Source organism: Heterobasidion irregulare (genome assembly GCF_000320585.1).
Source record: "Heterobasidion irregulare TC 32-1 unplaced genomic scaffold scaffold_14, whole genome shotgun sequence".
Taxonomy (NCBI): Eukaryota; Fungi; Basidiomycota; class Agaricomycetes; order Russulales; family Bondarzewiaceae; genus Heterobasidion; species Heterobasidion irregulare.
The window spans coordinates 578,429-603,800 of record NW_009258210.1 but is presented as its reverse complement, the minus strand read 5'-3'; the positions used below and the strand labels follow the sequence as shown (position 1 = coordinate 603,800).

The following is a 25,372-nucleotide window of genomic DNA, read 5'->3' as shown; positions in this document are numbered from 1 at the left end:
GCCCGCAGATAAAAAAAAATACAATGTTTGGTACAAGATAGACACCAAGAACTACATAGAAACCGCAGACATACAGATTTTGTCAACCTCTCGACACGCTTTGCGGAGGCAACATCCGAAGACTCCATAGCTGCTCGCTGCTCAACAAGTGCAGGCCTTTCCCTGCTGGGCACAGGTACACTCCTTGCCGCTACCTTTGCAGCCGCACTGGCCACGGAATCCACCCATTCAGCAGCGCAGTGGAAGATAGCGATGTGAGCAAGTGCTTACGTCGGTAGCATGTGCTTTGTTCGCACAATTGGCGCAGACGCACTCCCCCTTGACGCAGTTACAGCTATTGCTGCTGGCGGGTCCACAGGAGCTGTAGTGGTGCAAAGATAAATCCATCAGCGGTGACGTTGAAGGTCAAAATGGACATACGAGCAGTTCTGAGCACAGGTACAGGGCATTGTGGATGAGTTCAAATAGACGACGTTGTTATGAATGGATTGGATGTGCGGATGCGGATCTTGCATGGACGAGTCTCCATTTTATATCGCAGAGTTCGACCTCGGGGGTATGACGTCGCAGACATAATGACATGACGACTTGGATATGGCACATTGGCCGCCTTCCTTTTTGGGAAGGAAATGTCCAAATAGAGAGCTATATTCTCACGCACTGCTAGTGTAGGAGAAATATTGTGTTCCGCATTTCTCGCGTATCCGGTTGCAAGTGCGCGCTCCGTTCCACTTACCTGCAGGCTTGGAATTATGAATTCATATCCGCCCGAACTTTTGACGCAACTCGCGCCTGTGATGTTTGTCGCTGGCCTCGACGTCGCGACACCTCCAGAATCTACACCCCCATCTACCCCACAGCCGCCTACACCGTCCGGCGGGCGACCCCAACAGGATCCGTTCACCGTTCTCACATTGCGTCTGCGCGACGCGCTGGTCGCGCAGCGGAAGGTTGCCATATGGCAGCCCGAGAAGTCCAAGACTTTTCAGGTCATCCTTGTCGAGAAAGTGCGCTCCATGCCTGTCCACGCACCTCGGAAGTATCTATTGACTTACCGCACAGGAAGTACGCTTTCCGCCGCGCAAACTTGCCCCTCTAGATGACACCCACTACACCAACGCGCACTCGCCTTTATCACCGCTGACTCCTTCCTCACCTCTCCATCCCGACGGCTTGATCGCGCCTATCTGGGTCCGGAAGCACACAGCTCTTGTTCCATCTGTGTTTGTCTTATTCATGAAGCTCTACGAAACACCTGTGCAACCACCTCGATCGCCACTAGACGCGCAAGATCCCGACCGTGAGCGCGAACGCGAACAGGAGGAGCGACGGCGGGACATGGAGCTCTCTTCGGAGGTCGCGCAGAGGAAGAAATCGACGAATGAGCGAAATATCAAGCTCACCGTTGTCCTTATGGCGAGCAGGAGGATGCTAGGTCAGTCTTGTTTGATTACATAATAATCGATGTTGACAAGCCGCTGGCAGACGACCCTGCATTGGATGCAAGGCTGACATTTATTCGGAGGCAGAGCGGACTCGACTCGAGAGCTGCCCTGTTTGTACTGAGTCCCGTGAGCCCTTCGGAGCTGAGCGATTTCGTGAAGAGGTGACGATCCCTCCGAACATCTTTCCTAGCTCATGTCATACTAACGCACAACTTTTCAGTCTCCAGCAAGCCTTATATGAACCGGCCGTGGAGTACTATACTTCCCACTCGAAGCGCGTGCGTCGGAAGCGAAATCGACACGGGCAGTCTACAACTTCGTATGTCGGACCTATGTCTCCGATTGGGTCTGCGGGTATCGCGCGCCCGCTCAGACCTGAAGGGTGGACGGTGAGATATGAATATAAAATGGCCTGCTTCGCTGAGTTTCGTGGTGAAGACGAGGTTGCGCTCAAGTATGGTTTCCTCTCGTATTCTCGCTATGAAGTGCTCGTCATTGATAGTCTTAAGGCATTATCAGGACGCGTATTCAACTGTGACCAATATGTTTGGATCTACAGCGATATTGCCGCCTAGGACAAAGCGGTGGGCAGAGGCCAAAGTACTCACCGATTGTATAAACATCAAGGTGTGTGAGGCTATATTTATGTCCGTTTTACGCACCCTTCATATGCCGTTGGGCAAGATCTGCAAATTATTTCTGTATAACAATGAGCACGCACTGGCGCTTTCGCAGCACAACATCCACATGCGAAAGTTCGGTGACTTTTCGCGTGGGTGGGGCATCGGTGAGGAGACATTCGAATTTTGGAGCTGGATCGCGAGACAGTAAGTGGACGCTTTACCATGTCTATCACATCCGTTTCCGACACTTGCTCTTGTTTTCTGCGTTCGCTCTTCTTGATAGACATCGGATTTTTGCGGAACTGCTCGAGCAGGGCACCAGATCGACGTTGACACTGCCGAAGCACACTCCAGTCGCGACGCCATCGCCGGCGGCAGTGGCCGCCTCACTGCAGAACACGCAGCGAGGGATACTGGAGGTTGACACGATGCGGGTGCTTGGGTTGAATCCGAGCCAAGCGTTGCAGCATCCAGGGTTTTACTACTATATGTCTGCAAGGGCGACGGAAAAACGGAGGGAGCAGTATTTGGCAACGATAGAAACGGTGAGTTTTTTGAACGCCTTGAGTCTGGATGCTTTTTTGATGGACGGACGGTGCAGAATCCGGCGCAGAATAACTCTCCGGGCTTTGCGAATGAAAGGAAGGTTGACCATTTGACCATCATACTCGAGGTGACTAGTACAATTATTTTGTCACCAAGTCTTGGTCTAATAGTGCAGACAGATGTACACCAAGTCGTACGAACTTTTCAAGAAGCACAGTGCTTCCAACGGTCAAGGCCAGGGCCGCCTGACGCTGCACATAGCATATCGGATTGCACAAACGTACCATGAATCAGGTAAATTCGATATGGCTGTACGGTACGTTTCGAAAATCATCTTTACCTTCGCCATGTAGCCCATGACTCACGTGTGTGACAATTAGGTTCTTTGAACGTATAGCGCGCACGTACCGTCGTGAGAAATGGGGGTCAATGATCCGTCCTCTCCTATGGACGTGGTATCGGTGCGCTCAACAGCTTGGGGACGTCGAGCTCAGCGTAAAATTGTTGGTTGAAATGCTAGGCCATGGTCCGTCTGGACATAAACTTATCAAGTCATAGCTCATCATTTATTGCGATAACAGGAACAATATCTGAAAACGACGAGGATGCTTCAATCGAAGAGGATCTGCTTGCTGTTCTCCGGGTCAGCTCACAGTCCCTTCGTTTCCTTACGTCTTGCCTGACGTGCCATATCAGAGCACAGTCCCTTCCACTCCGAATGATGCCTTGGTGGTCGACCTTGCCGAATCCGAGCCCATCTGTCAGTATGACATCGATGCTTCCGCCACATTTATATCGCTGACACGCTTGATAGTCGACTCGAATGTCATGTTTTGGAATGCCGAGGCGACTGTCGACGAGCCGTCCGCCTTCCAGCTATCTTTGGCCACACCAAATCACATCTCTCTCTCCTCCTTGACGTTTTCGTCCCTATCGATCTACTTCTCCACTTCGAGGCACCCGTTCGTCATCCGCCACTCGGCTGGTGACGCGCCCAATGTCGGTAATCATACCCTCAGGAAAGTCGACTTGGGCGCCATACCTGCCGAGGTGACCACCGATGTGCACGAGACAGCGGCAGATCTGAGGTGGGGCCGCGGTTCGACGATCGTGTTCGCCGGTACTATAGCATCGGACGTTCCGACAACGATCACCGTATGTTTTACATTCTTGGACACTGAATATCTCTTTGATGGGAGTCTGAACTCAGATATCGAAAGCAGTGCTGACACTCCAAGAAGGTAGCTGGACCGTAGAGATACCCATAGAACTGTCTTCGGTTCGCGAGGGCGCAGTAAAGAATCCCAGGTGGTTGATGTCTGTCGAACCGGTAAATTATGTGCCAGTTCGCCGAAACAACAGCTCAGAGATAACGTGAGAGGTCTCGTCTGTCTTGCTGTGTACGCTCTTTGAAAGACTTTCTTTTGCTCTTTGTTAGTGTCCATCATCGGCCTCACCTTCTGCAAGTATCGCTTTCACATCATGCCCCTGCGTATTTGGATGAAGAATATCCGATCACCATCGACATCACGAATTTGGATACTCGTGTTCTCAACGTCGTGCTTGATGTGCTGCTTCAGCCGACTGAAATAGACGAAGCTAGTATGTTGAGTTTCAATCTTGTGAACGGAGCTCAGCGCTGACTTCTAGCAGTGAACGACATTCGGATAGACGAGGAGCGGTCCTCCGGACTCATCAAAGGTGTTGATTTGGGTGCAATATCTCCTGGCGTAACCGTTCTCAAAATATTGTACCTCACGAATACTGGCGCCAGTGGAGATCGCATCCTCGATATATCCATTCAATCACGGACGTTCACCACAGCGAACAAGGCTGCGAGCCCAATATCGCCTCCAAGTCCGTCATTAGATCACTCAGACACGAGCGAGAGCTTGCAGACACTTGTGATACCGACGGTAAACGCGATGAAGATAGCATTTGACGTCACGTATACCCGGGCGAGTCGATCGTCTGCTGGCTTGGTTGACTTGAGGAGTTACGAAGACGAGTATTGGGATGACGCCGACGGTGGAGAAGCCCAGGTGGAGGCGAGGTGGGAGTGTGTCGGTCCTTGGAGTTTGAGTGTTGAGAAAGTGAGACTGGTCAGGAAGGTACGTATACAACCTCAATTTGTGCGTGCGGAGCCTATCTTACACACGATATCAGAACGGCTCGCATGCGAAGGTCCTTGATTGTTCTCTCGACGATGATGAAGATGACATCGCATCTGGTATGATATTTATGTCTTGAAAAAGGGTCTAGCGTTGATGCCACTCCATCTCCTTTTTCAGAGTGGCTTCCAGGAGATGAGTTCTCGGCAGTCTGCCACGTGAGTCTAGCCCTCGAAGATGATCCACTCGAGGAAGATGTCATTGCAGGACCAGGTGAATACGAACTCACATGGCGAAGGTGAGCTTTCCCAATTCCACCCAGACCTAAACATGCTCAAGCTTCAGACAGGGTCCTCACTAACGGAGATCACGGCCCCCTTTGCACAACTGTGTTCCCTCTGCCTGTTCTACGTCCCCCGAAGGATGATTTGATCGCACTTCTAGAACTTCCCTCTTCCGCTCGACTTCATGTGCCGTTTCATGCATATCTTACAATCCGCAACCGTCACCCAACACGCACGGCTACGGTCACCGTGCAGCTCGAGACAGACATTTCTGATGCCTTCATCGCTGCAGGCTTGCGCAGTGGACGCGTTCCCACTCTTCTTCCCGGTGCGGAGGAGCGCCTTACGTGGACATTCGTGCCCATCGAGTGTGGGTTCGTTCACGTTCCGAAGATTGTTGTAACAGATAGGCGCAAGACTCTGGCAACTTCGTCGGAAAGCGGTACTTCGGCTCCACTAGAGGGGGTCGGGGAAATGGTGACAGTTGTGGACACACGGAGAGAGGCTCGCGGCGAGGATAGCACCGCGGGAAAAAAGGGAACCAGCTTGGAGGAAGCGGAGGAGCGGCCTGCGTCACCTGGGAAGGTAACTTCTAGTTCAATTGGACCAATATTGGTCTTTCCCTGAGAGTTGAGTGATCCTCACCTTGTAGGACATCCCTTTTGACATACTGTGTCAAATGACTATGGATTTTTTGGGTTTGACGCTGATGTTGTCCTTCCTGAGGAAATGTATCGGCCAAGATAGTGCCTCCTTCTCACGTTGATAACCATTCTCGATGGCATCATATCAGAACCCCTTGGCGATCAGGAGCTGACTCAAGGTTCATAGACGCCGCAGAGTTCATAGACGCCCCGCCGAGCAGTGGCTAGATCTGTAAGGCGCTACTGAGTCAGACATCAAAAAAAGATTTACTCATGCGCGTCAATGAACTTCTGAAATAAACGTACGAGTATTTAATCGAAAAACATCTATCCTGCCACCGTACCCGCTCGCCTCACTTCTTACGCTTCAAGCAAATTTAGAATGCCTCTCGCCCTCGTAAAAGACTCAAGCCTCCTCTTGTCATCAACTGTGCTTATTTACCCGCATATCTTTAGGTCACTGGTGCAACTGGTTACCTCGGCTCTGTTGTTGTAGATCAGCTGCTTGATGCTGGTTACAAAGTCCGGGGGTTGGTTTCTCATGTCTTGATTTGCCGAAGATGCGCATATTCATTCATCGAGAAATGATTCCAGGACCGCACGATCTGCTAAAGTAGCACACCTCCGTTCTGCGTTTGCTAACCTCGGGGCCGAGTTCGAAGTCGCTGTAGTGGACGACCTCGTTACATCAGACTTGACAGATGCTTTCAAAGGTCTGTCATTATCTTTCTCATTGATCGGTTTGTAAACAATAATGAGCTCGGGGCTCGCGCTCTTTATTTTTAGGTGTCGACGTTCTCGTGCACGTTGGCTCGCCCATTCCTTTATCAGGCACTCCTGCTGCCGAGATTTTGAAGGTATAGAACATCTACATGTCTCGGCCTGTTCGCTCATTATTTTTTCACCCTTACAGACCGCTATCACAGGAACCGAAAGGGTCCTCAGGTATGCGCTCGATGCAGGCGTTAAGAAAGTTGTGGTGACTAGTAGCGTCTCCGCCCTGTCTCGTGACGAAACCTTGTGGGAAAACGTCACGATCGGCGAGGATGGTATGTCAAGTTTCAGATGTGGGAGGACATCCACTCACGGCAGCTTCAACGGTAGACTGGAATCCCCAGACTTACGAGGAAGTATCGGGTCCTCACGCTACACTATACGACGCATACTGCGTTTCGAAGAAGCTCGCGGAACAAGCAGTATGGAAGTTTGCGAAAGAAAATCCGGAGATCAGTGTCGCTTCGGGCGAGTCATTTCCCAATATAAGATACCACCAACTCATATGACGATTATGATCGCCTATCCAGTGCTTCCTACTGCAATATATGGTCCTGGAGGCCGTGGCCAGGTCCTGACCACACCTGCCGGAGGAACAAACTCTTTCATATATACACTCATTCAAGGTCCCAGAGGGCGACCCCTGCAAGACCAAAAACCCTACATCACCTCCTTCACCCACGTCAATGACGTCGCACGCGCTCATATCCTAGCACTCAATGTCGCTCCTTCCGCTAAGCCGAACAGGATCATCATTTCCGCCGGCAAATTTACCTGGAAAGAGGCGGTAGACTATTTGGCGAAGAAGCGCCCCGAGCTTAAGGACAGGCTACCTGTTGTTACAGGCACAGAGAGGGTATACGATACGGTCACGTATGATGCCAGCAGTGCTGCGAAGTTGATTGGGCTGACAGAGTATATTAGCTGGGAGGAAACACTGGAAAGTACTATAGACGATATCTTGCGGCGCGAGGCCGAGCTAGGTATCGATGCTACAGCTTCATCTCAACTCGTAGATTCGTAGCTAGAATTACATGTCCCCGTTTTCATGCTATATCGTTGTCTGTTTTCAAACCATCCAATGTCATTGACCGAGATCTGATGGGCTAGTTGTGTCGAGCCAATAACTTGGGTCATAAACATTCATAAAATTACACAGAATACACCTCCACATAAATGAAAACGTAGGCATAGTACGGGCGTCGGGTATATGCGTGGGGTGCACGCATTAAAGATATTTCTAATCTAGTTGGCCGGAAACCCAGAGAAAGCGAAAGAAAGATACGTGAAAGAAAGCAAAGGTGCTTGGAAATATTTGATTATACCGAACAAGAAGAACTTCAAAAACTGACTTACTAGGGGAACCATGATATCCTGTAAACCCACTGAAAAAGAAAGGAAGAGGGACCAAAGTTTAAAATGAAGACCCAACGAGGAGCTTCATTCTTTCCACGCCATTCTCCGGAGACGCCCATACCAGCCCCTTAAAGTAGTGGTTCCGCAACAGGAAGTCAACGCGCTTCACACCCTCCCTCTGCTGCTGCTGCTGTAAGGGAGGATACGCCTTGTAGCGCTTGGTATACGCCCTTGAGACGTCGGTCTCCTGAGACGACGAGAGCTGGCCCCACTCTTCGTGCGTGACTGGTACGTGCAAATGAACGTGCAGCCCATGCAATACGTCGCCGACCGTGATGAACGGGATTGCGGGGCGCTCACGACGCGCCGGCAGCAGTCCCGCGCTCGTGACGTGTAGATCAAGCTTCCACTGTGGGATCGCGTCGCACACGATCAGAAGACGCGTAATCTCGGGGTTCGACGCTGGCTGATCGAGGTCATATGGTGTCACGGCGACCGCCTGCGTAGCGTTAATTCGTCGCCTAGCGGTGAGTGTGTACGCAGAGAGATCGAAGAGGAGGTACTGGCTGGGAGAGTCTCCGTTAAAGAGCGTGTGAATCTGGGGTTGGGGGAGCGGTGGAGGGTGAAACAGCCACGAATAGGGGGATGTGTGGTAGGGACTCGGCGGGGGGTTTGGTGGAGGTGGTTGGGGGTTCCAATGAGGCCATTGATTTGGGTGAAGATACGAGGCGTCGAAGGAACGTCTTCGACCTCGCGGAAAGGGTTCATATGGATATGGGGGATAGTCCTGACCAGGTGCAAATGGTGGCAGAGGGATGTTCGCGTGACCTGGGCTACGACCTCCTGCTTGCCACTCCCTTCGCGCATTGCCAGGCGTAGGAGGGAACTGATAGTATGGTGGGTATGGGTATGGCATCCAACCAGGGTAGAGGTTGGCCATTGTTGCGAAGGCTGAGTGAGTGCTCTGTATGGGTGTGAGGATTCAGGAGGGGGTTGTTATCTATGCGAATGCGATCTCTCCAAAGGTATTTTATATGCTGGACCTGAGTCAGAGCCCGCGCTCATGGATTCGTGTTCAGAAACGTGGCAGTGTCGGCGCGCGCAGCGGGGCCGGTGCGCATGAAGCGATGACGAGCGATTCGGGCGAGAGTGTGAGTCGGCTGGAGCTGGCAGTGTGCAAGTGAGCTGGTCGCCATCGTTCGCGGCCGCAGCCGTCGTATTCATGTTGCTGGTATCGAATCTGGACGAAGGCTATCCCATTATCTCACTGCCATCTGCTCCCATTAGGGAATTCTTCCAAAGTGGGCGCTCTTGGATACAGCCTCAGTAGTCAATCATAGATCAATAAAGCCGACGAGGTCCTTACTGTCGATGCGCACGAGGATATCTGCACAGCAGTGACGAGCATTCAATCCAAATCTGATGGATCCTGTGTTAAATAAATTTATTCGAGAGTCTCAGCGGCTGCCATCGAGGGCAGCACCGAGTATGAAACTTCGCTCGCTGCTCTTCAACTTTATTCAGAAACCTGTGATCGAAGCCAAACACGGGCCGCCAGGTCTGGAGATACAGTACATAGGACCGAGACCGATGCACAATAATTAGGTCTCCTCATCCTCCCCCATTTCGTCGGTTTCATCGCCGTTACCTTCTCCCGCGCGGTGATTATCGCTCAGAGTCCATAAGTCATTTCTCAACTCCCGCACCCCATCATCATCGATCCCCACTCCAATCACTTGCCAGTCCACCTTTCGTCTGATGCAATCTTCTATCAATATTGCGTAGCGTTCGAAGAGTGATGGCATCGCCCCCGAGAGCTCGAGCGACGAAAGTACAGGCGCAGAGCGAGGAGGGGCAACGATTCCACGTGTTGTCCGTCTTGGAGCAGCGTTCAGATGCTGTGCACGGAAGAACGACGGGAACGACGTGGGAAGAGGGTACCCAATCGGCGTATGAATACTAAAAACATGTGCGATGCAGACCAATGAGATGAGTGAAGAGACGATACTGCTATCGTACCTCGACACTAGAGCGCCTCGGAGCTTCAAACCTTGAGAAAATTCATCATACTGGCGTCTCTCTATTTCAGCGAATCCCCGCGCTACGCCCGTGCGGAAAAGGGGGAGCTTCTCCTGAGCACCACCAAGCGCCAAAGGTTGGTGAGATGATCAGAGCGCAACAAGACTCGACACGCACATCTGATTGGAATCCAGTAAAATTGTACGTATGCTGGTCGAGTAGCTCAGCATTGATTACCGGAAAGGCACCACATAGTTCGGCGAACGGGGTGTTGCCGAAAAAGTTTGATTGTTTGCAGAGCTGCGCCAGAGCGGTCGGACTTTTAAGTCTGTAGTACATGATTGAGGCAAACGAAGAGAGACAGACAGAAACAGGTAAATGGCCTAACCTGAGAGGAAGTGTAGCTGTTTCAATATGTGCAGACAGGACTGCGGAAACCTCGTAGGGCGACCGGAGCTGGAAGAACAGGCGACCGTCAGGGTCAGGGATACCAGAGTCATACCTGCGGGGCGTACATCTAGATCGAGCCCATCTAACCAAGGACCTCCTCTCCAGTTCAGAGGGTTTTGAAGAGGGATATTCATAGAAGATATCTCGTTGAAGCCTCGCAGACACATTGCATCATTCATGGCCTTTCTGATACCCACCATCTACCGAAGGCATCAGGACCGGTCGCAGGCGAAGCTACAATGAGGCTCACTGAGTCGACATCAATGTGATCGGGAACGGCATTCGATAGAATAGGAAAAACCAGTGAAGGAAGCTTGGAAAACTCGTCTCTGAAAGAAGTGAGAAAAGCGTCTGTAAAGGCACCGAAGGTCGCGTTATCCACAGTGACGTGAATACCCTCATCAAGATCGGGTTAAATGAGAATCTATATTCGTGTTTAGACAGACTTACTTGTAGACTATCACATTCTTCAACGAATAGGCGGAACGGCTCTTCCATCAAAAATGTCTCCTAATGGGAAACATCATTGTCAGCGATGTCCAGTACATCAAAAAATGGTTTCCAATCACTGTATCATAACGCTCGAAGGTATCTTTACTTAGCTGCCAGTTCCCTTCTGTGTTCTCCCATTCTGCTACATCTGGAAGCTTTTGGATGGTCCGCGGCACGTAGTAGACGCGGTTGAAATCTGACCAGTAACGGACGTCCGAGCTGTGCAGTGCTTGCACAGGCTCGTCCTGTACTGGATCCTGCGATTGGTCTGGATCATCATCTACTTCCTGGTCTAGAAGAGTCTGGTATGTAGCTTCAGGTATAAGATCCTGCCGGACCTCAAGAACAGCGCCATTCCTGTCCAGGTTCGGTGACAACTGCCACTTCAATTGATTGAAGAAGACTCACCAAAGAAGGGTCGGATCCTGATCAGTTTCTTCGGACATTTCTATACCTACAGAGAGAGCGCCGAAATTTTCTACACACGGAACGACATCAGGAACATCTAAGTGAGCTAGCCGATGAACTCACCTTTCCTGTCAAATACGAGCAATCGAGGGCAGTACGTTGAGCCTCCCTAAAGCATGGCACATCAGAATAGCAACACAAAGGGCATACGGAATCTCGCTTACCTGCGGAGAGAGACCCTCTCTAAAGGAGATATCATGGTTGATTACGACTTCCTCGTCCTCGCTATAAGTGAAGTAGCTCTGCTGAGCATTCCAAAAATGTGTTCCAATATGATTTGAAAGCGATCCCGCTTGAATATAGATGATCTCTCTCATTTTGTGGAGGGGCCGTGCTGTTATATATTCTGTATTCAAAAATGGATCACTGATCAGCTCCGGGTTGTTGATGAGCATCAGATTGTTCAGCCAAAAATAGATCCGCCACCAATCGTCCCGGAGTGTCTTTTGCGCCGACGATATATCACGATTCCATGCATTCAAAGCATCTGAACTGCCTCCCAGATCCAGATTGGAAGGCAGGACATGGCCTACAGTCCATGTTCAAGGTCAGCCAAGAAAAACGACGTACGGAGTTGAGTTGGGAATTCTACGCAATGACCGAGGGTGACTGAATATGTTTGAAACACACTATCAGAACGGCCAGATAAAATCGGTTCCGGCCTGTTCACATGGGAGTTGACTCCAGAGAATGTATTCTGGGATGATAAGCACTTATTGTGACTTATCTGCATCCCGATAATTTTTTACCAAACTGACACACTTTACGCGCATCCTGATCTATCCTGATTCCTCGTTGCTTCGTCCTATCCACTTAATTTTCGTTCAGTCGTCTCGAGCTCTGAACATCCACAAATCCAAGACGATCTCCATTCGTTTGGCAATTCTCGAATCCTCACATTGTTTTGGTGGAGGAACAGTAATCCATCCCTTTCTCCTGTACGGCGCTAATATTCTGCTGTCACACTGCTGTACAGCTTCTCCCGCCTGTGCTACAAATTAGCCAGGGGGACAGTGGTTCCCCACAGAAGTGTCGGTCGCCACGTACGACGTGCAGCGCATGTCCCGCACTGCTGTACACGTACTCAGTGACTGCGACGCTATCTTAGTATAAGCAGGCACCATTGGCCTCCCGCCCAACCCTCACAGTCACTCGTCATGTATCCATATACCCATGTATGGAGAGCGTGGAATATGTGGAGCGTGCATTTCTACTCATTTCTTAGACACTGCCTGGTTCGGCAATGCAAGACTGCCATCAGCAGGATAGTTGCCTTCGGAAATCCCCTGGAAAGCCGCGCCATATAAGCGTCGTGCGAGACGAAAAACGTGTTACGACCGCGAACTCCCTTGTTTTCAATCATCACCGATGGCGAACCCTCCAACTGGATGGTATCCACTCCCCCCACAATACCCTCCTTACCATCAATTCCCTCTTTCGAGTATGAACACACGACCCCGAAGTCATAGTTATCCGCCCCCTCCTCGCCCCCCGGCACCCATGCCACCGCCTACCGCGCCTCCATATTATCGAACCTTTGCTCAACAACCTTTTCCGCAGCCACGAAGACATACGGTTTCCCATCCACAATGGCGGCCTGAAGGGAATGCATACATCCCACGCCCTTTGACACCTCATCTAGATTATCGTCGACTGTTCAACCCGCCATTGCCTCCTCAGCCTCAGATACACATTCTTCTTACAGGGAATTCCACCACTCCGCTACTCGTTTTCGACCTTTCTGCCCCTGTCGTATCTCCTCGTCGACGCATAAATCCCACGCAGGCGATCCCGCTCACGGCACTTGAAATCGATCAATCAGCGACGTACCCGGAGTTACAGCATCTACGGATCGTCTGCGATGCGATCCCCCAGTGGACGCTCGATCTACACATCACAGGCAGGTCGATTTACCCTCCGCGTCCGGACCGCGCAGCTATTCCGTACATCACTGTCGGAGATATCCTGCACGCACTACACTCGCATCTGCACCAGGATGTCACGCGCGATGAGTGGGCACGGCTCTTGCCGGAACAGGAGCTTGACGTCTCGAGGGCGTTCACGAGGCGGTACAAGTCCTCTGGCGCGGTGCGACGAGCCCAGAGTGATGGCGTGAAACGCGTCGACTTTTTATTGCGCCGTTATCATTTCAAGGGGTTTGTGTGGCTATACCCCGAGAACCGGATTGGGAGGATGAATCTCCTTGTCGGCTCTGAGCCGTGATTGTGCCTTGTCTGGATCGTCGTATTTTGGATTTACTTATTCGTATGGTCGTGCTTCGTTGCTCTGCTCTCGATTTACAGCTTTGTGTAGTCTTGTGTTCATTTTTGTGGCTTATACAGATATTATTGGGCAATTTTCTGCGATATCTTAACCTACAGATGTCCCTCGTGAATAGGGTCTTCTGAATTTGGCAGCAACCTTGAGAAAGACAATTTGGAATATCCCGCATACACGTTCATCTGCAGTAGTGGCAAAACTAGTGCATGGTATATATCTCGAGTCAAGGTATAGGAGTAACAGATTTCGTAAATAGTCATAACACCAGGCATGCGTCTGCAAAGCAGCATTAGTACCTGTAATCGTATTTCCTGTAAAGCTTCTTGGGTACAACGACTTAAATGGTCTGATACAGGCAACATACCTTCTGAATCCACAACAATAGCACGCCCTAGCCGACAACAGGATTACGCAAAGCCAAATGAGAGCAACGCCTGCGACCATCATCCAAACTCCATTACCAAATTTTACATCAAACGTGCCCAGAGCGAGGTCTTTGACCTTGTTCCGTGCGATTATGACAAGAGCTAAATCAGCCGCCAGAACAACAGAGGATACAATTGCAGTGACAATGCTGGCTATCAGAGAAAGAATCCAGGCAGCGTGATGACCACAGCAGCAGGAGAGCAAGATGGGGATCAGGGTTGCGAGGGAGAGACCCGCAGCAATAGGGTGTAGGATAAGGAGAATCGTGACTCCCTTCAGGACGATTGAAATAAGTTGTTCATTGCCTATGAGAGAAAGTATTGAAGGGTCGACCGTGTAACCCAATCGCGGACCAATGCAAACGCCATCGTTTGTGAAGAGCGTGGGTTGGTCGAGAGCGCTGGATTAGACCGTAAATGGGTATGTTCGCTAAAACAAGAGTCGTACGAACCTAGTCACGCAAAGCCCCCATACACCGAATCTCACTTGCGTCCCAATGCTTGTTTCCGGCTGGTTGTTGGTTATGATACCATCCAGTTGCAATAGATAGATGGGTTTGATGATGGGCAAGGACAGCGCTACAAGGAGGAAGAGGATGAACGCGCATAGAAGGAGGAACGTCGTGCCGCCTGTATGTCCACGCTCCCTGCGATGCTGGTGGTGACGGTGGTGGCTGAGCGGTACAGGCAACTGAGGGTTATACGGCTGGGGGACATAAGGCTGGGGCTGGGAGCCGTTCTGATAACGCCGACGCTGAAACCAAGCCATGTTGCTCGGAGAGGGGTCGTGAATATGAACAAAAAAGCTCTGGTGGTACAGTAGCACTATAACCAAGGGTTCTGGATATATGGAGCACGGAAAACAGTCAATCCAATCCAATCCAATCCCAAAATTGATCACACAGACTCACGGCTTTGCTGATCCCTGCCTGGAACAGTGACGGATCCCTCTACTGCTCGTGCTTCACTGCGTAGCTGACCTTACACAGAAGACAGTCGTGCTGTGTAGAAGGCGTCAACCGTACATACCCATGGTCGTTCTCGCAGCAATGTCCTTGGCAATCATATATACGTAATCCACAAGAAGTTTGGAAGTTATCTACTTACCATATTCTCACGAGTTTACTGATCTGCGGGGAGTGAGTTAGCAATGTCCACACCTTCTCAGTCGACCATAGCGACTGCTTCCGAGACCTAAGCCGTTCTGATATTGTCCGACATACCCACCTGTGATGCCTTTGATTGAAGTATGCGCACGAAAATTCGACTGATAAACCCGCTCATCACTCCAAAATTTACAGGTGATTGCCAACGATCGTCTGGGACGCAAAGGTGTGTTCGATTGATCCGCCCTCGCACAAATATCTGATCCACATCTTCTTTCCTAAATGGATGGCTTTCTAATTTGCCAGTTCGAGTGAAATGCAGCCCAGATGACACTGTTGGAGACCTCAAAAAGCTCATCGCCGCACAGACCGGAACTGATCACTCCAAGATTCAGCTGAAGAAGTGGTACGTCCCTTCCTGCGATCGCCGATCAAGGGAGTAGCTGATCATCGTATGCGTACTGGAAACAGGTACACGATTTACAAAGATCACATAACACTTGCAGACTACGAGATCCACGATGGCATGAGCTTGGAGATGTACTGAGTGGTGTAAGATTGAATCCGTGTAGCCTTATCAAACGGCGATGGCCCTCCAATGTTTACTCTAATTCTTGTGTGTAGTTCTATTTTTTTGCTGTCGCATCTTCCATCCCTGTGTGTGTGCTCGTCGATCGATCCACCCGTTGTACTGAATACGAGCAGTGTCTCGTCCGATTCGGAAGGCAGCAGTCTGACGGCATGTCCGAGCTGGTTCGACTTATTCTGGACATGTTGCCTGACTTATCTGGATGCTGAGTCTAGATTTCTTACCCCTGCATGCCAGCTTGCTATGTAGTGGCTCAGGAACGGAGCTTCGAAGACAAGCGATCAATATATCGTGATTGCTATGTGAGCGCTTTTCTTGACCGTAACTGGTTGTCATATTTATGATCTAAAGTAGCTATGCACCGCAGACCATTGTAGACCACCCGTGCTGCTTTCGCGACGTATACCCCATGCGTTTGAGCACCGATGCTTTCGACGTATCGCAGTCCTCGACAGCCGTATGACACCCCCACGAGCGCAAAGGACCCACTCAACACTCTGGCCAAATGCGCCGTCAACTCGGTTGCGCAAATCGCGCCCATCGGCCACCCACCGCCGAAAGCAGCGCTAATATGCGTCTCTGGCTCCCTCGCGCATGATCGTCGCTAATGACGAGGGAGGTGACAGAGAGGGCCGTGGGCCGAGTCGACGGAGATTCGGGACCTGCGATTCGCCCTCCAGTCACTCGTCCTCTTCCACACCGTGCTTGAGCACCGCTTACATTGACGAGATCACGCGGCAACAAATCATAGAAGCTGGACATCCTCTGTGTCCAAGAACTTCAAGCGATGGGCATTGCGTCCTCCCTTGCACCCGAGCGCTGATGAGTTCGGTGACGCTTGGTTTCTTCTTCCGAGAATTATATTTATGATTTGGCCGCCAGTTTTGTTCTCAACTCCCATCCGGCGATTATCACATTCCAATTTTACGCATCCAAGCATTCAAGCATGTATAATCGCTCGAACTTGACGGTACGGTGGTGCTCAGAACTGCTCGTAGAGACATGTCCGCCCCATTGAATTGAACCATCTCCAAGTATTCATCTACATATGCTTGTCTGCCGCGATTTTTTGCGGCCTTGGCAGCGGTTATGCGCTGTAACAATGTCAAAGGGAAGTCTACTTGTGTAATAAAAGAACGTGCTACCAACATAAGCCCTTGATCGTCTTTCCTTCCGTTGTTGAACGGGTGGATAATTATCTCGCGTGCAGGCAGCGGCAAGGGGTGTAGCTGATGCATCAGATCTCGGCCAATGTCATTGAACAGTTTGAAAACAGACATGAAAATGGGGTCGTATAATAGCCACGAATCTACGAATCAAGACAAGGCTGCAGTATTGATACCCAGCTCGGCCTCGCGCCGCAGGATATCGTCTATAGTACTTTCCAGCGTTTCCTCCCAGCTAATATACTCTGTCAGCCCAATCAACTTCGTAGCACTACTGGCATCATACGTGACCGTATCGTATACCCTCTCCGTGCCTGTAACAACAGGTAGCCTGTCCTTAAGCTCGGGGCGCTTCTTTGCCAAATAGTCTACCGCCTCTTTCCAGACCTTTGAATGCATCTGTCAAGTCCGATGTAGCGAGATTATCCACAACAGCGACTTCGTTCTGTGTTTGATAACCTCGGGGCCGAGTTCGGAGGTATCCTGCTTTAACGGACCGCACGGTTCGGTGAGAATTGTTCGGTGAATGAAAATGTGCATCTTCGGCAAATGAAAACAAAAAGATAACGAACCCCCGTACTTTGTAACCAGCATCGAGCAGCTGGTCTACAGTGACAGAGCCGAGGTAACCAGTTGCACCAGTGACCTAAACGTATTCAGGTAGATAAGCAGAGATAATGACAAGGAGAGCCTCGAGGCATTTACGAGGGCGAGAGGCATCGTGAGCCTTTCAGTAAAGCTAGTGAATAGGGTAGTGGGGTAGCTGTTATCTTGCAGCGTGTTGATAAAATACTCAAAAAAGTGGGTGAGTAAGTCGGACTTGTGTCTGAGTCAGTGACTAGCGTCTTTCAAACCCAGTATAGTGTTTGATGGTATACTGTTGGCCTGGACGACAAGGGGTGCTATTAATCGTGAGTCAGCTCTTGATCGCCATCCGACATCTAGAATGGTTATTAACATAAGAAATCATGATAGGGGCTGAGTGGAAGAAGCGCTACCTTGACCGAAATGGTTTTTCAGGAAGCACACTCAGGAAGAACAGCATCGGCATCAAATCCAAGATCCACGAGTAGTTGACGTGGCGTGTCAAGAGGTATGGTTTACAAAGGGTGAGGATCACTCAGCTCTCAGGGCAAGACCAACGTTGATCCAATCGAACCAGAAGTTGCCTTCTTAGTGGAGGCAGCACAGGCAGAGGGAACACAGTTGTGCAGAGGGGGCCGTGATCTCCGTTGATGAGAACCCTGTCTGAAGCTTGAGCATGCCTAAGTCTGGGTGGAATTAGGAAACTCACCTTGGCCATGTGAGCTCATATTCGCCTGGTCCTGCAATGGCATCTTCCTCGAGTGGATCATCATCGAGGGCCTTAGGATGTGAGCTGTTTTGTCCTCGTATTAGCTAAGCGGTTATATCTCTGCTGAACCGACAGACTGGTGGGTTCCTTTTCGGCTGCGTCTTTGCTCTTCTCGATAACGTTTGTGACAAAGTCTGCGCTTGACTGATGAAAAAAGTCAGCGTAAGTGATCACTTGAAAAATCAATTGGTCGGAAAGCACCGTGCAGCGAACAAGGGAATCGGAGAATGATGATGGGCACAAGGTAATTACCCGTCCTCTGTTGCGTCGACCAAAGACAAGGCAAGCTTGTATGCCGCACAGCATGTGGGTGCGAAGTTTATGACGATTCCCCTTGGATCCGCCAAAACATAGTTCAACGGGTGGCGCGCATGGGCCCTCAAGGCCTCACAATCAAGACATTCTTGTTTTATTTACGGGATTTCCTATAAAACAGTCAAATCTCTCATAAGCTGAGACGTAGAATGCGGTGGCAGCCTCCGGAGTGACTGATGGTGTTGGAGCAAGGTCGCGGAAATCTCCTTGAGGCCGAGTCAAAGCGTGTAGCCGCCACTCAATCGACGAGAACCTGGGTCGTGCACACTCTCTGACGCGATGTGGGACAGAAGACTGACAGGAAAGCGAGCGGATGGATGTCAAGAAGCGAATCGATTCGACATGAGCGTGATACGAGATAGATATAAAAAAAGGAGTGATACACCCAACGGCAATTTTGTCAACGCACCGCCTGTCGCTGTCTAAACGGCCTCTCTTCTCTCGCGTGTATCGTCAACAGAGTTCAGACTGGTACAGCGATCGTGCAGTCTCTGGTGGCTTTCCGATCGGTGGCAGGCCAGAGCTTCCGAGGGAGGAGGGGGGACAGGATCGTACGGGGTGCAGGTCCACTAGCTCAGACCCCCACCTGGCCACTCGAGCTCCTGTCTTTTAGAGTACAAGGACATTTTTGCGAAGAATACAGGGAGCGGAGGTGACCCAGACATGAGGCTGCCAGACGTCCTTCTATAGCGACAGAGCGACGAGCGAGGCACCTGCGAGATCCCGAGGCAGCGGGCGGTAACTCGATCGATTCCGTCTCAGATATCAGGAACTCCCCGGCGCGTCCAATCGCATTGTCTGGAGGGCCGGGAACACCCTCAGAACGCGGCCGCGCATTGACCCTGCCTCCACACGCACGGCCACCTTGCCTTGTGTTAGATCTCAGAGGAAGACCTAGAAGTCAGAATGTGCTCGAAATATGTGACGCTCCTGGAGGGACACTCCTCCCTTCACATCACTGTGCTGGCATAATTAATGGATCCAAGCCCGTAGACGCGTCAGGGTGACGCACGCTTGGACCTTGACATGCTTCTCGAGCTCCGTAATCTCTGCCGGCCGCCTTGGTCGGGCACCCCCCACCAACCCGCTGGTCCTCTATACCTCTAAATGGCCTACAATGACGACGTGGGCAAGAAAGCGATGCTGCCACAAGCCACCGGTGGACAAAAGTACAAGGGAGTAAGGTCCACCACACCGCACAAACATGACCACCGCTTGGACATGAGGTGGTCGCTTTGACTCCGATGCAGGAGCAAATAAGCCACCACCAGCACTGGACGGAGGAAGATAAAAGGCGGTCAGCGTGGCGAGTTGGTCCGACACAACATCTCCCTCACCGCCATCACTCGCCTCCATTATCCCGACCACTGCTCGGACCCTTCTGTCAACCATCGCCATCACTCGCCGCAATTGTCCCGACCACTGCTCAACCCCTTCTTCTTCCAACAACAACCATGTCCCAATACAATTGTAAGCTTTGACCATCACTTCTCTCGGTGTCCATCGACTGATGTCGCTCCGCTCAGTCAACTTCGACTACTCCGAGCAAGCATCCCTGGTCAATGTCAACGGCTTCCCTGGCAATTCAATGGTCGACACGGACGTTTGGTTCAACGAACCATATGCCACCTCGTCGACGACCTCGTGGGACGAAGAACAGCGTCCGTTGTTCGTCGAGCAGACCGACGCGAGCTTCACCCTGTCGACTTCGGGATCGGCATCACCGAACGGCAGCCTATCCATGACGCCTTTCCTGGACCCACAGCTCCTCAACGCTGTGGCATCCAGTTCTTCCAAGCCCGCCCGCGCCAATCATCGGTTTACTCCTTACCCCGCCTCAAACCCTGCCCGCCCCCGCCATACGTCCCTCTCTCCCCCGTCGCATCAGGTTCAGAACGACGGTTTCTTCGCGGCAGGGCAGGCGCAGCCCGGTCCACTGAATGGCGCATACTCATTCCCCGGTCAACCGTCGCTCCCTCCCCAACACTGCGAAGCCCCCTCTGCGACGTATCCTCCTATGGAGTACTGGACAGCTTCATCGACGGCAGGCATGGCACAGCAGTGGGATGCGCGCACCGAGTACGTTTTGGGTTGGGCCGATTCCCTTCCCAATAATTATGCACAACATACCACCGGTCCTGAGTGCATTCCAGACGGGTTTCAGTACATTCCAGACGTGTCTGCCACCGGTTTCACCATCCCCCTGTCGTATCCATACGATGCCACCCCGGGCCCGTCACAACCCTACCACCCCTACCTCCAACAACCGCCGAGTCTTGGTCCGCCACCCCCAGCTCACAACATTCATGCGACTGACCCAGGCCCGTCACGGCGTCGAAGGAATCACTCCTCGGGCATGCGATTGATTCCCGGTGGGATGCCACAACCTTCCGCGTATCCCATCTCATCTCTCCCCGCACCTCCTCTCACGCACGCCCACGCCCAGTATCCCACAGCTTCTCCTCCGTCGGACTTGACACCTCCCGAGCCTCGCCATCCTCAACCCACCAGATCACGGAAAAGGCGAGCACCAGCGGAAGACGAGGAAGAGAAACCAAAAGCCAAGAGGAGGAAGTCGGGGCCCTCACATGCAGAGCAAAGCTCTGCAACATCCCAGGTTGGTTGTACCCCTGCGGGGGTCCAATCACCATCAACGATTACATTTGACACAGAAGAGCCAGAGGACGACCTCCAGTCCCTGGCTGCGCCAAACCATGTAACCCATGGGGCGGCTGGACCGCCAGAGGCCTCCACTGGCTTTACACCCCAGCGAACGCCGGAAGGTCGCTATCTCTGCTTGGTCCCCGGTTGTCGGAAAACATGCACGACCCTAGACGACGTGAAGAGACATGTCGGCACCGTTCAAGCCCATGCCAGCTTCCGGGAGTTGGACGGATGGGACGCATTCAAGCTGAAGTATGAAATCAAGGAAAGGCATCTGAACGGCTCCTGCCCAATTTGCGGGGTTGTCAAGCGACGAGACACCTCGGGGCGGCACGAGGAATCCAAAATTCACCTCCGAAACCTGAAGCGCGCTGCTGATCGGAAGGGCCAGTCAAACGGAGAATGCTTGCTTACGAATGGTCCCAAGGCCTCGTCGTCCAAAGCTCCTGTGGGCGTCGATCTCGGGAAACGTACACGGAAGAGTGAGAACAGCACCAGCAAAGCGCCTCCATCGACCAAAGGACGCACTAGGACGCACCAGCTCTGATTTATACCCCCGCAGTAAACCGCAACCACGCTCCTTGTTCTCTCCCCCGGCTGCATAACCAGCTTCGCGCCTTGTATTCCCATCCTGACCGCGGCGGTCGTTTATTTCTTCGAGCCTTCTGAGCGCACGCGGCGTGCCCTTGTTCCAAAACTAGAAAACTTACGTCTTTGCCTTCTCCCCACGCACGTTTCTTTTATGGACTGTTTTTTTTTTGCATCCTTGACGTTTCTTCTGTCTACCTTGTTCTCTACTTGTCTCATGTTTTCCTTGTCTCAGTCGTGCGTTTCTGTGCACATATACGCGGTGTAGTGTAAGATGGAAAGATGGTATACCGATACGCGACGCTGTTTGCTCTGCTCTACTTGTTACTATACGCACAATAATAGATGTTTCTTGATCACAGAACAAGCTCAGTAGCCTTCACGAAGTCGTCGAGCGCTACTCACTATGAGTTCTTCAAGATCGGCCCTCCTATCCACCTCCCGTCGCTCCCACTCTCACTAAGCCCCGCGTTCTTCTTCCGGATGCCCCAAGCATCCAACATCTCTTCCTTCACCTGCTTCGGGTGAAGCTTCTGCCCGTTGATCCGCGCACTGGTGAGCCCGATCCACCAGTGTCCTCGAACGCCGTCGACGCGAAGGATGATCTCCGTGTCGTCTCTTCCAGGCTGCAGATGTGCGTGTTTAAACGGAACGATGGCGCCGTTCGCGCCTATGTTGTGCTGTCCCTGGATGAAGAGCTGTTTGCCTTGCGCCGCATTCGAGACGCTGCCCGCGGGAAGGATGTGCAGTCGCCGGACGACGCGTGAACGGCCGATGAAGAGCAGAGTTGCGAGACCAAGGCCCGTTCCGAGATGCACCAGACACACGCCAGCGCGCTGCCATGCCGGTCGCAGCACGAACTCTTCTTCCTCACCGGCGTCGCCATCGTCGGGGGTCTGTCCCGTTCCGACGGAATCGCGACGGACCGTCCATTTTGACCACGTCAGTTCCGTCATCGTCGACCTTTGAATATTATAGAATAGAACGCAAAACACAAGGAAAAGACAACAATGTCCCCGATGCGTAAGACAGGTGACGCGACAGCAAGTGGGAGCGGAGAGCGCACGTCACGAATATGTCCGCCGCTATGAAGCCCCAGGTGAGCTTGGCCCACCATGGCGGTGGTCTTTCAAAGAACGGCCGTTTGAGGGCATAAGGAGGGATGGAGTGCACCTTGCCTGGTCCGCCGAAGCGGAAGAGGGAGCGAAGACGGGAGGACTGCATGACGGACACACAGACACAAACATCTCTCGGCGACCACTCCAGTCCCTCGATAGCCCTTGATGTATACGGTGTAGACTTGTTTCTGTCATCGGATATGGTGTAACGGCTAACATTGCCGCCTCTCAATGAGTGCTCGCGGCAGCTCGGGGTTCGATTCCCCGTATCCGAATAATGGTCGTGAGTGTCAAATGACTTTTTGAATCTTATACAGCCTACATTCGCGCACACAGGCACTGTGCGAGCCTGTCCTTCGCACGTGGACATAACATTCAACCAGTAACAGCGCACGTCCCAAAAAGCACCGAAGAGCTGCCTGTAATATTCACATTTTGACATGTGTATGTTGCTGAACCGGAAGGTGGCCTGTACCGAGGGCTCGAGAGATCAGTCACGAAGGGTAAAAGAAGGCAGCAAACGAGACCCACGAAAGTGTGATATTGTTGACATTGAGATCGCTGCACCTGCCGTCCGGAGAACACGACAGGGATGCCACGACAGTCTTTTCTTTTCCGGAGGATGTCCCAGAGATACTGAGACAGTAGCCTCAGTAGAAGCTGTTACAAGCGGAGACAGCCGCCACGCACTTGTTGAACCATATGTCCTGGATGTAAGTGTTGGATGGAAACTGGGCGCATGCCGATGCAGAGGTCATATAGCACTGCGGTTATTTTATAAGCATATGTGGGTTCCTGGCGAGCGAACTTTACAGTACCTGGTCGACGATGAGCGGGTTGTCAACGTTAGTCTCAAAGAAGTCTTGAAACGTGACATTCTTCACGATGCCGCCGCCTACGTTAGGACCCGCCCACGCCTTGATGCGTGCACCGTTCTGTGCGTTAGACATTGTGATGTTTCTAACAACAGGCATCATGAGAGACGAATGGCAAAAAATATGCAGCCATGCTGCGTACACGGCTGTTACGTTCTGGACGATATCAAATATCCCTGGGTATTGACCGAGCGAGCCGACCGAGATGCCGCTACGCGGAGTGTGAGCAATGCCAAACATGCGAAGAGCATAGACTTACTGAGAGCCGTTGCACTGCAAGTTGGCCACTAGAATGTTTGTGGAGTCTACAACGATGTCAAATCGAATCAGACAGGACACAGCTGGTGATGCACACTTGGCTTGAAGGAAACACAGTCATCTCCGTTATTGATGACTGAATTTTGAATGACGACATTGTCGCTGCGATAGGTGTCCCAACCATCTGTGTTCTTCGCAGTATTCTTGGATGTGGACTGGGCATCGATGGTTATGTTATCGTAGACTACATTGTTGCTCTGATAAACCTGCCCAAATGCAATATGAGAAACACTTATGAACAAAGCACGGTGAAGTACCAGGTTGTTCCAGTTCGGACCGTTGAGTTCGCGGATGTCTTGGATTTTCACATCGTTCCCATTTAGAATGGTGAGCATGATGGGACGGACAAGCGTGCTGTTGCTAGCACTGAGAGATTCAATCAAATGAGTACGGATAACATGGATGGGTTTCGGCTCATACGCACAAAGCATCATACCAAGCCTAGGATAGATTGTCACTTTCTACGTCTTCACGAATTGTCAACAAACTGACCTGACCGCTGCCGTCGAGCGTTCCTTTTCCGTCGAGAACAATGTTCTCCCCTCCGAGAACCCAAAACGTCGACTGGTTTTGAAATTCAAAAAAGAACGCGTTCTACCAGAACATACAACGACGCAGCATTGACACTGTGCACAATAATGCTCCAGTACATTTGATACACGTACTGAGATCCAATACGAGATGTCATCAGTGAACTTGACGGTCCCCTGCACGCTCTGTGCGCCATGGACGCGTCTGATTATCCTTCCCCAGGATAAAAATTATCGAGAGAGGCGCTCACGATATGCTTATTAGAAACACCAGTCATGTTCATCCGAGTCCCGATGCCGATGGTCGTGTCCTTCGGGACGATCACCGTGTCGCAAGTCCAGACGGCCTTGACGAACGCAGGCGCGTCATCGCCCCCGCTCGCTGCGAGCGTACACGTCGCGTGTGGCCTAGGCCGCGGCGGCTCCCGTCTCGCATCCGCGCCTACGACGCCAGCCACGGCCCCCAGAGCGACCAATTTCAGCAGCAAGTGTGACATACCCATTCTGAGCGCGCGCGGTGCCAGTTGTATACGCTGTTTGCGGAACGACGACGTACCTATTGCCCGCATCGCCCAGACCGTTAATATACCGACGGACCCTGGCAGCGGACCGCTGGTGTCGGAAATAGAGACGGAGGAAGTTATGGCGGGCCGGGCAGACGCGCCAGGACGTTGCGTGGCGCGTCTGCTCGCGCCTCGAAGTGATCTGCACTCGGCAGGAGGGTTTAAATGAAGGGACGCTTAGAAAGAGCATCAAGTGATCCAGGAGAAGCAATCGGGCCAACTTTTGTCGGCGTGTTCGTGAGGACCGCGGCGCGCGTGATGCGGGGTAG

General features: G+C 51.8%; 11 protein-coding genes across 11 annotated transcripts; 4 read left to right on the top strand and 7 right to left on the bottom strand.

The window, feature by feature from the left end:
* Nucleotides 1–752: 752 nt before the first annotated feature.
* Nucleotides 753–7,451, top strand: HETIRDRAFT_108469 (uncharacterized protein; the record flags this gene model as incomplete). The annotated part of the gene is made up of 25 exons (XM_009555006.1): nt 753–1,007; nt 1,063–1,435; nt 1,486–1,606; nt 1,666–1,899; nt 1,955–2,072; nt 2,181–2,272; nt 2,352–2,613; nt 2,670–2,741; nt 2,794–2,930; nt 2,995–3,140; nt 3,196–3,257; nt 3,311–3,374; nt 3,429–3,769; nt 3,825–3,988; nt 4,053–4,216; nt 4,268–4,725; nt 4,781–4,844; nt 4,906–5,023; nt 5,075–5,594; nt 6,110–6,183; nt 6,248–6,366; nt 6,440–6,510; nt 6,567–6,702; nt 6,758–6,883; nt 6,958–7,451. 25 exons carry the CDS (start codon nt 753–755, stop codon nt 7,449–7,451), a joined length of 4,785 nt encoding a protein of 1,594 aa, XP_009553301.1.
* A 92-nt stretch (nt 7,452–7,543) lies between these two features.
* Nucleotides 7,544–8,768, bottom strand: HETIRDRAFT_412747 (uncharacterized protein). Its single transcript, XM_009555005.1, has one exon. The coding sequence runs from the start codon at nt 8,721–8,723 to the stop codon at nt 7,842–7,844; it is 882 nt and encodes a 293-aa protein (XP_009553300.1). The 5' UTR covers nt 8,724–8,768; the 3' UTR covers nt 7,544–7,841.
* A 667-nt stretch (nt 8,769–9,435) lies between these two features.
* On the bottom strand, nt 9,436–11,529 carry HETIRDRAFT_237753 (uncharacterized protein; the record flags this gene model as incomplete). Its single annotated transcript, XM_009555004.1, has 10 exons — nt 9,436–9,859; nt 9,969–10,130; nt 10,191–10,258; nt 10,318–10,452; nt 10,503–10,649; nt 10,703–10,762; nt 10,822–11,101; nt 11,153–11,222; nt 11,276–11,321; nt 11,377–11,529. Coding segments are annotated over 10 exons (1,545 nt in total), but the record flags the coding sequence as incomplete, so codon positions are not given.
* An 837-nt stretch (nt 11,530–12,366) lies between these two features.
* HETIRDRAFT_482623 (uncharacterized protein) lies at nt 12,367–13,435 on the top strand (the record flags this gene model as incomplete). The annotated part of the gene is made up of 1 exon (XM_009555003.1): nt 12,367–13,435. Exon 1 carries the CDS (start codon nt 12,581–12,583, stop codon nt 13,433–13,435), a length of 855 nt encoding a protein of 284 aa, XP_009553298.1. The 5' UTR covers nt 12,367–12,580.
* A 346-nt stretch (nt 13,436–13,781) lies between these two features.
* On the bottom strand, nt 13,782–14,686 carry HETIRDRAFT_164958 (uncharacterized protein; the record flags this gene model as incomplete). Its single annotated transcript, XM_009555002.1, has 3 exons — nt 13,782–13,803; nt 13,857–14,318; nt 14,370–14,686. 3 exons carry the CDS (start codon nt 14,684–14,686, stop codon nt 13,782–13,784), a joined length of 801 nt encoding a protein of 266 aa, XP_009553297.1.
* A 397-nt stretch (nt 14,687–15,083) lies between these two features.
* On the top strand, nt 15,084–15,652 carry HETIRDRAFT_482620 (uncharacterized protein). The gene is made up of 4 exons (XM_009555001.1): nt 15,084–15,164; nt 15,219–15,249; nt 15,330–15,429; nt 15,495–15,652. The coding sequence occupies exons 1-4, from the start codon at nt 15,150–15,152 to the stop codon at nt 15,568–15,570; spliced, it is 222 nt and encodes a 73-aa protein (XP_009553296.1). The 5' UTR covers nt 15,084–15,149; the 3' UTR covers nt 15,571–15,652.
* Nucleotides 15,653–16,523: 871 nt separating this feature from the next.
* On the bottom strand, nt 16,524–17,498 carry HETIRDRAFT_431047 (uncharacterized protein; the record flags this gene model as incomplete). Its single annotated transcript, XM_009555000.1, has 5 exons — nt 16,524–16,706; nt 16,758–16,921; nt 16,955–17,177; nt 17,359–17,424; nt 17,484–17,498. The coding sequence occupies 5 exons, from the start codon at nt 17,496–17,498 to the stop codon at nt 16,524–16,526; spliced, it is 651 nt and encodes a 216-aa protein (XP_009553295.1).
* Nucleotides 17,499–18,144: 646 nt separating this feature from the next.
* Nucleotides 18,145–18,438, bottom strand: HETIRDRAFT_164960 (uncharacterized protein; the record flags this gene model as incomplete). The annotated part of the gene is made up of 2 exons (XM_009554999.1): nt 18,145–18,276; nt 18,334–18,438. The coding sequence occupies 2 exons, from the start codon at nt 18,436–18,438 to the stop codon at nt 18,145–18,147; spliced, it is 237 nt and encodes a 78-aa protein (XP_009553294.1).
* A 1,463-nt stretch (nt 18,439–19,901) lies between these two features.
* On the top strand, nt 19,902–21,658 carry HETIRDRAFT_164961 (uncharacterized protein; the record flags this gene model as incomplete). The annotated part of the gene is made up of 2 exons (XM_009554998.1): nt 19,902–19,917; nt 19,974–21,658. The coding sequence occupies 2 exons, from the start codon at nt 19,902–19,904 to the stop codon at nt 21,656–21,658; spliced, it is 1,701 nt and encodes a 566-aa protein (XP_009553293.1).
* Nucleotides 21,659–21,972: 314 nt separating this feature from the next.
* HETIRDRAFT_482616 (uncharacterized protein) lies at nt 21,973–22,923 on the bottom strand (the record flags this gene model as incomplete). Its single annotated transcript, XM_009554997.1, has 3 exons — nt 21,973–22,050; nt 22,105–22,662; nt 22,766–22,923. Coding segments are annotated over 3 exons (717 nt in total). The 3' UTR covers nt 21,973–22,049.
* Nucleotides 22,924–23,243: 320 nt separating this feature from the next.
* On the bottom strand, nt 23,244–24,917 carry HETIRDRAFT_12392 (glycoside hydrolase family 28 protein; the record flags this gene model as incomplete). Its single annotated transcript, XM_009554733.1, has 12 exons — nt 23,244–23,286; nt 23,349–23,453; nt 23,508–23,581; nt 23,636–23,777; nt 23,835–23,903; nt 23,952–23,997; nt 24,048–24,216; nt 24,268–24,376; nt 24,435–24,451; nt 24,503–24,604; nt 24,676–24,726; nt 24,792–24,917. Coding segments are annotated over 12 exons (1,053 nt in total), but the record flags the coding sequence as incomplete, so codon positions are not given.
* Nucleotides 24,918–25,372: the final 455 nt, after the last annotated feature.